Source organism: Rattus rattus, chromosome 4 (genome assembly GCF_011064425.1).
Source record: "Rattus rattus isolate New Zealand chromosome 4, Rrattus_CSIRO_v1, whole genome shotgun sequence".
Lineage (NCBI taxonomy): Eukaryota > Metazoa > Chordata > Mammalia > Rodentia > Muridae > Rattus > Rattus rattus.
Window position 1 is genome coordinate 163,512,903 of NC_046157.1, and position 13,425 is coordinate 163,526,327.

Sequence of the window (13,425 nt, forward strand, 5' to 3'; positions counted from 1 at the left end):
ATGTGATTGATTGAATGATATATCCATAAGTCCATGTTTCATGAAAGCTGTTATATTGGGTCTACTCTTCCCTTCCTTCCTTCCTTCTGCTTTTTGCTTTTGTTTTGTTTTGCTTTGTTTTGTTTTTCGTGGCGGGGTCTCACAGTTTAGCCTGGCTAGCCTGGTGTTCACTCTGTAGACCAGGTTGGCCTTGAACTCACAGAGATCACCTACCTTGTGAACATGTCATTAATGGTATGGACCAGCATGCCCAGATGAAATTGTACTCTTTTTTTCCCCCCATGTTTTCAAAATAATTTTATAGTAGAATTATATCCCTTTTCCTATTACCCTTCCTCTAACCCCTCAGATTGATAGCAACTTTTATCATTGTTGCATACAGGTACATATATGTATGTGTATGCACAAATACATAAACACACCTCCTAAGTCCGCTTATGTTGTGTGTGTATGCTGACCGATTTTATTGAACAGCTAATTTGGGGGTTCTTTCTTACTAGTCTGTTATATTAAAAAGTTCTGCACATTTTAAAATATGTCACATGATGGAATGTAGGAAATCACCAATAGTATTGATGGTGATTGCAGCCCAGAGAGAGCCTCCCTTGTAAAACCTGATCCTGCTCTCCTGCAGCAAAGTGTGTGTGTCGGGTATGGGTGTCTTTGTGTTGTATTAAAAGCCTGAATGGAGAGTGATGTTTGGCTCCAGCATTTTGAGGTATATTCTGTGTTGGGTCCAGTGCTCAGCCCAGCAATGAGGAGGTCACCTGTCCTTGCTGAACACATGAGCCAGGGACCTGGGTAGAGGGAGTCTGTCTAAGCCCTGTGAGCCTTATACTGAGGAGGGTGTCTCCTGGTAAGGAGGCACTGGTTCAGGCTATGTTCAGTGTCTGTGGGACCTTAGCCGTCCACTTTCTTGCTGCCCCAGGGTCTCTTTTGTGTACTTTAAGGACTTCAAGCCTGTCACCGAGATGCTCCTTTTCACTTTATGTTTTAAGGGCTAGGGGAAGAGCTCTGGGAGAGTGCCTGCCTAGCATGTGAAGCCCTGGGCTCCCTCCCTGCTTCCGTAGGAAGTAAAGGAATAAGCCATCAGCACCTCAGGCTGGATTGTACTCTAGGCCTGCCAGCTGCAAGGGGTACCTGTTTGCCATTCTTAGGGGTCTGACACGTAAACCCTTGTCTTGGGGTGGAGCCAGCCCTTTGCTGTTCATGGCCTCTGGGCTGGAGTGAGAGGCACAGACAGAGCTGATGACACTCACTGGTTGTTGTCCACCAGCATCACAGACAGTGCGGTGGAGCCCCTGAAGGCTGAGCTGTCTGAGCTGGAACAACAGATCAAAGACCAGCAGGACAAGATCTGTGCGGTGAAGGCCAACATCCTGAAGAATGAGGAGAAGATCCAGAAAATGGTGCACAGTATCAACCTGTCATCACGAAGATGAGTGGCCAGCACTGCAGAGCTGGAACCATCCTCCTCATGATGGACAAGGGGCAGGAACCGCCCCACTGAGCCCTGTCTGCTAAGACGATGGCCTGCTGTGCCCTGACCCAGCTAAGGTCAGAGCTTTCAGTTTAGGCACTAAACTATTAAAAGGCTGTGTTTCCTCCTTCCAGCTGCGGTACTCACTGCTTACAAATAGCCCCAGCTCGCCTTTGTGGGAGGGCTTCTTTGTTTGTTTGTTTGTTTGGTTTTTTTTTTTTTTTTTTTTTTTTTTTTTTTTTTTTTTTTTTTTTTTTTTTGCAAATACGTTTTTTCTGCTGCAGCCTGTTTGACCCTATACCCTAGTTTTAGCAGGTAAGTTGTCTCATCCTACTGGGCAAACAGCAGACTTTTGTTTCTGCTTTTGTGCCTCCCAGAAGGACTTCATACTGGCACGGAGCAAAGGACAGCTATGTATTTTTGGTGGGTATTTTATAAATAGAATGAGGCCTGAAATGTTTAAATTGCCATTTCATTTCTACCTGAAGGGCGTCATTTCAGCCCATGTCCTTGTAAGGTGCCTGTCGCCTGTGTGGGGTTGCCGCCCTCTTACTGCACAGGCTTCTTTCTGCATCCTCTGCAGATTTGCTGTCTGCATTTCTATCCCTTAACGCTCATAGGCTGAGAAGGAGGATTTAGCATAGCCTCTATGGGCATTGTGTGATGGGAACCTGTCACAGGCTTACCACTGAGGCTTTCTGCAGCCCCCAGCAGCATCCAGCTCACTCCTGATGGATGAGCAGTCCCCCAAGCCACCTTAAGAGGACATTGTCGCATGAAGAGGTAGCATGGTCCTTCTCCGTGAAGGCGTGCTCCGAGAGTTGGGAGTGAGGAGAAACTGTGAGGAAGAGAGTACACCAATTTACAATTTGTGTTTATTTTCCTTTTTTAAAGATCCTTTTTTTTTTAAAAGTAAAGTTGTTTTTTTTAAAAATGGTTTTTACTCAGTTTTTCACCTTCTGTAAATACGTATTAAGGTCTTGAATTATCGTATAAAGGATCTCTCTGTGTTTGGAGATGTTCTTACTGGCATAAGGTCTGAGGTGTTCCTTACGTTTCTGGGTATTTATTATGTACACTACGTTGAACCCTGGGAAGTGTGAAGACTGCCTTAGCACGGTTTTGTGCCTCAAGGCTTAGCACAGGTGGCACAGCCAGTGTTTCTCAGTCAGTGGAAGGCAGCAGCCCAGTTCTCAGGGGGGCCTGGACATGGTGGAGATGTCGCTCAGCCTCTGAGTCTCTCCTGTCTGGAGCATACCACCCCACCCTGCCAAACAGATGCTTCCAAACAGTTTAGGAGAGGGAAGGATTGCTTGCCAACCAGCCTCTGTATGTTCATGATCTCTTTTCGACGGAATTCAAAAACTTAGCCATAACCCTAAGTGGACCCCATATATACCAAGTTAATATATATACATGTACATGTATATATATATATCCTTTTATGAATTTGTATATATGAATAGAATTTTTATGTTGAGAAAATTACATACATTGTATGTGAGTAAAATTTTATATGCTGTAGTCTATCAGATTGTATCATAAAGTTTTATTTTTCTTTTTTATGTAAATCATTAAAATAATCACCTATTTTTCCTATAAGTGTATGGATTGTCAAATTTAGTTGATACGGAAAAAATGTAAGCTTTTGGATTTTTAATTTTTCAGATGCATAACAGGGGAAATTGCTTCTTGCTCATACTGCGTGCGACACATTGCCTCTCTTGTCATTTTGACATCTCATGAGCCTGCTTATCCTTTGCCAGAGGTTTAAGGTTGTTTGTAAAGTCTTGAAGGCCTGTATGTGTACCTGTCTCTGCATTTTGGGATATACAGATTAAGCCCTGACCTTTTTTATATTCCGAGAGTGTACAGAAGCAGGATTCCTAGTTGTCTCCCGGCTGTGGTTTAGACGTTTCCCAGGAGTGCAGTCACACTTTAGGGATTTGACCTCAAAGATTCAGATGACATTAATCTGTGCTTAGAGGAAATGTGTAGAAGAACCATGGGGTAGAGGGAGGGAGATGGCCCAGTTAGAGTGTGAGCATCTGAGTGGGAACCCCCAGGACCCACATACAACTACCAGATGTGGTAGCACACATCTGTAATTGGAGAGCTCCTCCAGTAAGATGGCAGGCAGAGATAGGAGAACCCCCAGGAAGTGGACCAGCTAGCTTGGACTGTGCCGTAGAGAACAACAAGATCTTGCCTGAGATAAGGTGGAAGGTGAGGACTGAGAGCCAAGGTGGTCCTAGGTGGTCCTGACTCCCGCATGTGTGCCTGCACTCACACACACCCAGATACGTGGTGTAAAGCAGCTCAGGGCGAGCACTCAGACCTGACACTTGGGTAGTCATACAGTTGTCCATTCAGTGATCAACTTTACAAAGACGGCAGTGAGTAAACTCTGTGAGAACACAGGCGCCCTTCCCTGTTGTGACTCAGTGCCAAGAGCTTTGTGGGTGGGCATTAGTCAGTGTCGGCAAAGGACTCCGGTCCCAACTTGGTCTCCAAACTGCCCTGAACTACCCAAGTTCCCCAAGGTTTTGATGTGCACAAATAAGCCAAGCAAGTAAACAGGCAGGCAGGCAGCAAGCAAGCAGGCAGTAAGCAAGCAGGCAGGCAGGCAAGCAAGCAAGCAAACAAGCAAGCAGGCAGGCAAGCAAGCAAGCAAGCAAGCAAGCAGGCAAGCAAGCAAGCAAGCAAGCAGGCAAGCAAGCAAGCAAGCAAGCAAGCAAGCAGCAGGCAGTAAGCAAGCAAGCAAACAAGCAGGCAGGAAGCAAACAAGCAAGCAGGCAGTAAGCAAAAGCAAAGCAAGCAGGCAGTAAGCAAGCAAGCAAGCAAGCAGGCAGTAAGCAAGCAAGCAGGCAGGAAGCAAGCAAGCAGGCAGTAAGCAAGCAAGCAGGCAGGAAGCAAGCAAGCAGCAAGCAAGCAAGCAAGCAGGCGGGCAAGCAAACAAACAAACAAGCAGGCGGTAAAGCAACAAGCAAGCAAGCAAGCGGGCAGTAAGCAAGCAAGCAGGCGGTAAGCAAGCAAAGCAAAGCAAGTAAGCAAAGCAGGCAGGCAAGCAAACAAGCAGGCAGGCAGGCAAGCAAACAAGCAGGCAGGCAGGCAAGCAAACAAGCAGGCAAGCAAGCAAACAAGCAAGCAAGCAGCAAGCAAGCAAGCAAACAAGCAAGCAGGCAGGCAAGCAAGCAAACAAGCAAGCAGGCAGGCAAGCAAGCAAGCAAGCAGGCAGCAAGCAAACAAGCAGGCAAGCAAGCAAGCAAACAAGCAAGCAGGCAAGCAAGCAAGCAAGTAAGCAAGCAGCAGGCAAGCAAGCAAAGCAGGCAGGCAGCAAACAAGCAGGCAGGCAAACAAGCAAGCAAACAAGCAAGCAGGCAGGCAAGCAAGCAAGCAAACAAGCAAGCAGGCAGCAAGCAAGCAAGCAAGCAAGCAGGCAGCAAGCAAGCAAGCAAGCAGGGCAAGCAAGCAGGCAAGCAAGCAAGCAAACAAGCAAGCAGGCAAGCAAGCAAGCAAACAAGCAAGCAGGCAGGCAAGCAAGCAAGCAAACAAGCAGGCAGGCAGGCAAGCAAGCAAGCAAACAAGCAAGCAGCAAAGCGCTTAATATGGGTTTAAGCATTAAACTGGTTCAAGTAATTTTGAAACTTCCTATAAATCCTCCATGTAGGTCTTCAGCCCGCATTGCTGTGACAGAAGCATTTCTTCGGGAGCTTCACAGGCTGCTGCTTCCCAACCCACGAGAGCGCATGCTTAGAGGCCCAGTGCAGTAGGCTGTCCCCTCAAGAGAGCTCTCCCTGTAAAACTCAAGGCCTCGTTACCCCTTATTTCTATTTTGAAACCAGCCAAGGCATCCATCTTGCTGTTTAAATACTTTCTTGGACTCCTTAGCAGGAAGAAGGTTACAATGTCTACAGAGCAAGGAAGCTTCTGGAAAGAGTAGTATGGTTTCACTCTCCTTTGGACCCTGCTTGTTTGCTTTCTTGACCAGGAATGAGTGCCTCCTTATGCCTTCCATCTGTCTGTGGTTTGTGCTTACTGGCCTGTCTGTCCTCTGGCCTGGTGTGTGTGTCCCATCTCTCTCTAATGTGATGTGACTGCCCCTAACAGGGCTTAGCTCCCTATTTATTGAAAACAGGTATCACCACAGTTTAAGAAGCTGCTTTTTACTCTATTCTAGCAGTTTCCATTCCTAGGACCAGGAAACTAAACCATAGCTTCAGGATATCTCTTTTCTTACTGTATCTTGATTTTTTTTTCCCCTACTGTGACATAAAAAGTATTCTGTGTCAGAGCAAATTTTGTGTAGATAAATGAAGCATTAAACTCATGACAAGAGCTGGAGAGACTGCTCAGTGGTTAGGGACAAGGGCTGGAGGGACAGCTGTGGTTAAGAGCATCTGCAGGTTTTGCAGAGAAAGGACCTGGGTGCAGGTCCCAGAACCACATGGTGACTCACAAGTGTCTGTTTCAGGGGACCTGTGCTCTTCTTCTGCACTCCTTGGGTACACACTTGTACACATACATATAGGAAAACACTCATACACATAAAATATGTCTAAAAAACTTAAACATAGAATAAAAAGGAAGACAAGGAGTGCATCTACTCACCAAGGTCACAATTTTATAATAATCTTATATGCTTGTAAGGGCATGAACAAAGTAGTTAACTTATGTGTGGTATATGTGCATATGTGGTATATATACGTGTGTGTGTGTGTGTGTGTGTGTGTGTGTGTGTGTGTGTGCCCCTGCCTGTGTACAGAGACCAGAGAAGGATGTCGGGTGTTCCATACCCTGCCTTAACCTTTAAGACAGAGTCTCACAGAACCTGGATCACTCACCTCTGTTTTCTTATATTTTTGGTTGTGAGCCTAGCCTTTAATGGCTGAGCCATCGCTCCAGCCCTCGCCTCTTTTTTCTTTTCCAGCTAGGCTGGCTGGCCAGCAAGGCCCTGTCTGTGATCCTCCTGTCTCCACCCCTTCCCATCCCCCAGCACTGAGGTTGCAGCTCTGTGTGGCCGCACCTGTCTTTTTCTGTGTTTACTGGGGACCCAAACTCAGCTCTTCATGCCCGTACAACAGGCACTCTACCCACCGAGCCGTCTCCTCAGCCCTGGAAAGTAGGTAGGCAATGTGACTGAGGGACTGGAGGCAACTTTATTTTGTTTTAAGAATCCCCTTCGTGCACTCAGGTTCGGCATCTGTTGGTCTGGATTGAGTGTTTTGACTGTTAGGCCTGTCCTGGAACCTGGAGAACCAAAGATACAAGAGGTTAGAAAGAATGGTTCACAGCCATTGTGATGTTGGTATTGGTTATGGAAAAGAAGAAAGTGGAGTACAAAGAAGACATGTTAATATAATACTGATGTTAATATGATATATTAATATTATGTTAATGGAACATTGACTTGTGTGTGTCCTAAAGTTCAAAGGTTATTTTAGAACAACAGTTTGGGAGGTAGCCATTCTTCAAGGGTTTCAGTGATGACAGGTCACTGGACAAGAGTTGATTCTTTGACTCCACGGAAACCTAAGAAAATGGGACTCCATCTCAAACCTGTCCTTATCGCCTACTAACAGAAGAGGTCTCTTGTTGGGAAGAGGACAGTGCCCAGCATGAAGCCATGAAAGCATTGCCCCTTCACTCCCCTAAGAACAAATCAGAATCACAGGGTGCAGAACTGAGTCTAGATCTGAGAGGGCAAAGGGCAGAGCAGCCCCAGACCACCACACTGTGACCCACTCTGGGCTGTCAGCTGGCTGTTCTGGTCTTTGTGCCCTCAAGCTGGGATTTAAACTGAATAGATTTCCTATAGGAAACACACACACACACACAATCACACACATTCACACGCACGTGCGCACACATACACAATCACACTCTGCTGAAGTGCTTTTATGGACATTTCCCCTCAGAAATATTTCTCTCTGGAAAAATAAATTCACAGGATGTAATTAAAGCCATTATGTGTGTATGTTGGCTGAGCCTGTTCCTAAGTGCTTCACCAAACGCCACCGGCTCGAGAAGAGAAGGCAGGCTTTGTTCCTGTCTATCAACAATGATATTTATTAATTGCAGCACAGGGCGTTCTGAGCCTTTACGGTTTCAGAAATAGCCCAAGGAGTACCATCGGTTCCAACCCCAGGGTGGCCTCCATAGGAGCCTGGGCTTCCATAACAGCCCGCCTTCGGGCTTGCGTCCTTTGGCTTGGGGCCTGTGAAGAAATAAATTCTAAACATGAGAATAATTAACTTCGGAAAGAAAAAGTCCCCAAACTGTGCTTTTGGGTATCACAGCTACGAGCAGTTCTGTGCAGTGACTTCTTTGTTTTCTCCTGTCTTCCAAGTCCTCTGGGGGAGCCTTTTCTTCATGTCTGTCCTCGTAGGGGATCCAACGATTTGGCTCAGAAGGGGAATCAGTGTTGCTTTCTGGGACAGTGTGGGCGAGTGCTGAAACATAAGGGACTGGGTGGCCCGCTAGGCAGGCCACAGAGCCAACTGTCAAAGCTTTTGAGCTGGTGGCAAGATGACACTTTATGGGAGCATGTGACAGAGCAAAAGCACTCACTGCGTGGCCAGAAAGTAAAAGAATGAGAAGGGCTGGGTCTCACAGTCGCATGGTCTGATGTCACACTCCCAGTCACCCCATCCTCTGCCATTAAGCTCCACCTCCTGGGGTTCCCACCAACTTGCAATAGCACCACAGACTGGAGTCCAGGTCTTTAATATCTGTGTTTTTCGGGAATAAACTATACTAGGGGTCTATGCTGTTCCAAGTGACTTTAGTCTAAGGATCTTCCCTCACATTCGCAGACTCTTTGCGTAGTTGGCTTGCGCTCACAGGGACCAGTTCTCCTGGAGGCCTCTCTCCAATACTCCACCCATCCACAGGTTCCCCGGGACAGTTTTCTATGTTGATGGTCCCTGCTTTTCTGGGTCTCGTTGGCTCTGGCTGTCGAGTGGCGTTGATCCACTTATCCCCGTAAGCCCAAGCAAGTTCTCATGAGAAACACACACTCATCTCAGCAGGGGGAGGACAGAGTGTCTGCAGGAGATAGATAGCTTCTGGGCAGCTGTGAGGTGGGGTGAGGTGAGATAAACACCTAGGATCACATGGGTGGAGCCCAGGGTCCTGCTGGTCAGATGGGACACCTGGCAGACTGAAGAAACAGTTCCTGGGAGTGTGTGAGGAGGCAATGACGTCATATTTGTGTCTATGGCGGGGACATGGGGAGAGGCGTAGCTGGGCTTCCCTAGGGAAGGGCCTTTAGTATCTGGCTAAGGGGCAGAGGCTGGCCTTAAAAGATCATTACCAGGTTTGTGAGTCCAACTGGCAGAAACCAGATGTCACCTGGCAGTGAGGAGGAAGGAGGGGTCCGGGCTGCCGGGAGCCGTCCTGGCTTACCCTGTGCAGCTGGCTTAGCCTGTGCAGCTGTACTTCCGTGTTCTGGAGCCCCTCGGTTGTAGACTGGCTTCCAGACCTGGGCTTGGACTCACTTTGGATCCTCCACCGTCTGAGTAGCCATTCTAGTCCTCTTCCACTTCGGGCTGAGATTGTGTCAGCTCTGAGTCTCTCAGTACCAGTGCACAGGAAGCACCATGCCTAGGCAGGAGTTGTCTCTGCCCCAGGAGCTCTTTCAGACTCGGCTCAGGTGAGGATTCTTCACCGCAGAAAAGAATTTTAGTAAGAGTCACTACAAAGCAAATTTCGTGTTTATTTAGAAAAAATCTTCCCAACAACAGAAACATGGGAATTAGAGAGACCTAAACTGGGACGGAGGCATGGCTTAGTGGAGAAGAGTTTTGCTGCCTTCAGAGGACCTGAGTTTGGTTCCCAAGCACCCATCTGAGGGGCTCACAACCACCTGCTACTCTAGCTCCAAGGGAACCTACACTGTCTTCTGGTGTCCTTGGGTACTGCACAAATGTGGCAAATTAAAAGCACATAAATCAAAAAATAATTTTTAAAAAGGGAAACATGTAAGAGGACAGTAGCACCCACTCTGGCGTGGGCGTGGGCTTAAGAGAGAGCCACATTGCAGTGTCTTCAACTGTGCACAGATTTTGGCTTTTGAAGTTAAATCATTTAAAGGACTTAAATATTAGGTAAAAATGTTTAAGCTAGGGGTGGCGGTTCATACCTGTAATGGCAGCACTTGAGGGACTGAGGCAGGAGATTTGCCATGAGCCTGGGACCATCAGAATGAAGGGAGGAGAAAGGGAGGGAGGGAGAGGTTTGGGGCTGACTGACTGATCTGAGGAGCTCCTATGCTGGGACCCAAAGCCCTGTCACCAGAAGAGGCAGCTACTGGATGCCCCCCTGGAAAAGGTGAATTTCACGGTTCAGACTTTTATTGCAGGCTATGTGTACATGTGCGCATTCCTGGTGTTTGCTCTTCTTTTCTTCAAGTGACACAGAACTACAGGCACGGGCAGGGAGACCCTGGGAATTTCTTTCCAGTAGTTGCCAGCTTCTGGCTCTTCTGTGAATCTGTGAGCAGTGGGCTTTCGCTCCAGGTAGCCGAGGACCAGCTTGGGAGCTGTGACATTGGCTACAGGGCTGCCGCCTTTGATGGCACAGGCTTGCTGTGGTTTGTGTACCTGGAACTTTGGGGTTCTAGCTTTGGAAGGCTGGGACCACATGTTCTGGTTATCGGGGCTTGGACGCTTACACTTTGAGGGTTGGAAGCCTGACTTGCTTGTTTCTTGTGTGCAGGGCTGTGAGCATGGAGGGAGGCGCTGTTGGTGATTTTTATTTGAATCAAATAAAATAACCCTTAGCCAAGGGTTATGACAGGAATAGCCACAGGTACATGGTACTCATGTGGAATTTCGGGTCACCACCACCCCAGTGAAGCGCCACTACAGTCACAGGGAAGGAACTGACACATGTGGAGAGATTGCCCCCTTTGGGCACCAGCAGGATTCGGACTCTGACTCCCAGAGTTTAACAAGTTGACTCCAGGGCTTGGGTACCGATTTCTGTGGAACAAGCTGGGGCTGGAAAAGATGATTCTGGGCAAGGATCAGGTCTTCAGGACTCACTGGTGGAACCTGAAGAGTCTTTCTGCGTCCACCGAGGGTGGAGAAGAGGGGATGAGGCTGGCCTTGGAACAGATACCCCAACAACGCCCAGGGCTTGGCACCAGGAGAGACGCCCATTCCAGGCCCCCGTTGACTTTGCTACCCACTTCTCAGAGGTAGCTTCATGGGCTGTGGAGGGTCAGCACACGTGACGTGGGGGCAGCGTCCTACCCTGTATACTGCTGGGGACTCAGCCTTGCAGTCCCATGTCGCTGCTGTGTTTGTGAAGAGCGAGCCCCTGGCTGCTTGCAATGTGATGGGAGGTGCCCTGGCTCCTTCCTGGGTAGGGTTTTTATCTTTTTTTTCCCCCAAAAGAGGATTTTTCTGTTTCTGGGGGTAATGATAGTGTGGGCCAGTGAGAATGTGACCTTCCACTTGCCCAATTCCAGGCACTGAGGATGCCGCCATGCGATTTGGGAATGGGAGACCACCTTTTCTTCATGAACCCAGGGCTGCCTGCTTCATTCTTTACAAGAGCAGGCAGCCTCCCCAGGGAGGCAGCAGAGGCAGATGACAAGCATGAAGGTGTAGAAGGAAGACTCAAGCCCTGTCACCTCCATGCAAAGGCTGTAAAGAAATAGGGCAGCGACTTGGGCTCCCTGGGACTAGGGAAGGTGGCACAGCCAAAACTGGCTGCGCGTGCTGTAGTCACCAGAAACTTTGAGAACCTGACTCAGGCCAGACTCTCCTGATCAAAATCTCATCTAAAATGTTTTCTTTTCATACAACGTATTTTGACCATATTTTCCCCTCCCCCACCCACCCTTCCTTCCTTCCTTCCTTCCTTCTTTTCACCTTAAGCCAAAACAACAACAAAATACACAAAAAAATACAGTCCAGAGTCTCTTTAAAAACAAAACAACAAGGACAACAAAAACCAAATTGTGCTGAGAGCATAGTGAGTGACTCACACCTTTAATCCCAGCACTTGGAAGGCAGAGGCAGGCTGCTGATCTCTGTGCGTTGCCCATTGGAGGCTAGCCTGGTCTACACAATGGGTTCTGGAACACCGGGAACTACATAGTGAGATCTTGTCTTGAAAAGGAAATAGATAAAATATAAAATTAACCACCTTAACCTTATAGTTTAGCCATTTTAAACTTATAGTTATGACTAGAAGTAAACACAGTGTAATCAACCCCAAACCTTTCCAAATGGAACAGTTTCCATTAAAATACTGACTTCTGAGGCTGGAGAGATGATGCACGGTGGAGCAGGGTTCAGTTCCCAGCACCCAGCGCCCAGGTCACCACTGTCTGTCACTCAACCCAGCTCCAGGCTATCTAATCTGGCCTCTGAGACACCTTTACACACTCGGTGCTCCCGGCATGCACACACACACTTTAAATAAATAGAAAAATAATCTTGCCAGGTGTGGTGGTGTACTTTCCCAGCACCTGGGAAGCAAAGGCAGGTGGACCTCAATTCGTTAAGGTGAGACTCACTTACATATGAGCCCCGGGCCAGCCAAGGGCTACATAAATAAGATCCTGTCTCTATTTGCGCCATCCCCTCACCTCCCCCAAAAAACTTTGAAAAAGTACTCACTTCCTATTTCTTCTGAGATAGGATAGAAAAGGAAATTATGGAGATGTGAGGAGAAAGAGGAGCCCTTTACCCAGGAACTTGGTTGAAGTCACTTGCCAACAGAGAAACAGGGATCCCAGCACGATTAACTGCTCAAAGTCTTCTTCCTTCCACACTTCCACACCTGTAATTTTCCAGGACTCTCACTAGAAACTTACAGGAAAAGGACAGGTACAAGACTCATGCAGCCAGTGACTCCTAGCTTTATTTTGTCAGATTATAATTCCATCCAAGGTATGTCTGAAGCCACCCCATAATCTCATGCACACACACACACACACACACACACACACACACACACACACACACACACACACCCCTTTTGAGATCTAAGTTGAGAACCATCGAAATGGTGTATATGGTAGCTCCATAAGGGTTGTGGAGGTATTCTTGGGCAAGCCTTTCTTAGTTCCTTTCTTCTAAGTCTTGTGGTCAGAGTCTAATGTTAAACTTTTAAATAAAACCTCAACATTGTTTCCATTAGTCTTAACAGTTTTTCTTTTTCTTTTTTTTCTGAGTAAAAACCATGAGTCTAGTTAGGCCTGAGTTTTGGTCACAATGAAGTTCTCAGTCTAGGGTGACAGCATGGAGTTTTATCTCTGTTCCCTCACCAGTGACACTCCCTTTTCTGGCAGCAAACTGGCACCTACTAATTCCACTCTGTTTCTACAAAGTTGACTCCTTTAGTGACCTCCTGTAGAATCATGCAGTCTTTATTCTTTATTGTGGGCTTAGTTCACTGAGCATAGGGTCCTCCAGGGTTGGCCATGCTGTAACCTGGGACAGTGGCCTTTTAAGGCTATGTGGATAACCACGACAACGCATTTTGAGGTGTATTTATCTGATCATGCACATCTGGGTGGTTTTACACTTGTGGCATCCCAGCTTGGGATGTGCAGCGGTGGAGCAGAGCCATAAGGTTGGGCCACCTCTGGCTCTTTGCCTTGCAGCGTCATTGGTGTCACCTGTCCCGCATGCCAGTAGTGTTTGGTATCAAGACCAAACACCACTGCAGGAATCTCCCCGCTTTCCAATAAACACCCTCAGAGCCCGTGGCTCTGTTCCAGATTGTCTCACACAACTCCCCAGACCTGTGCAACTGATCTAATCTGGGCACGAGGATTTGCTGGGCACCTATAGTCGCTAGCTCCCAGCTGGTGTGCCATGACCACACAAAGATGCAGACAAGTCACAGCCACGGTGCTGGGGACTGCGGCCTCGCCTCCGCCTCACCGGACGGCGAAGCAGCGCTTCTGTCTCCTTAAGGCGCAG

The 13,425-nt window shown here is 47.7% G+C and overlaps 1 protein-coding gene across 5 annotated transcripts in view; it reads left to right on the forward strand.

The window, feature by feature from the left end:
* The window catches only part of Traf3ip1 (TRAF3 interacting protein 1), a 37,269-nt gene extending 34,187 nt beyond the window's left edge, over nucleotides 1-3,082 (forward strand). For all 5 annotated transcript variants that reach the window (XM_032901642.1, XM_032901643.1, XM_032901638.1 and 2 more), the window contains one exon: nucleotides 1,277-3,082. In XM_032901642.1, coding sequence (XP_032757533.1) covers nucleotides 1,277-1,442 — 166 coding nt within the window. In that variant the 3' untranslated portion in view covers nucleotides 1,443-3,082. The remainder of the gene's footprint in view (nucleotides 1-1,276) is intronic.
* Nucleotides 3,083-13,425: the final 10,343 nt, after the last annotated feature.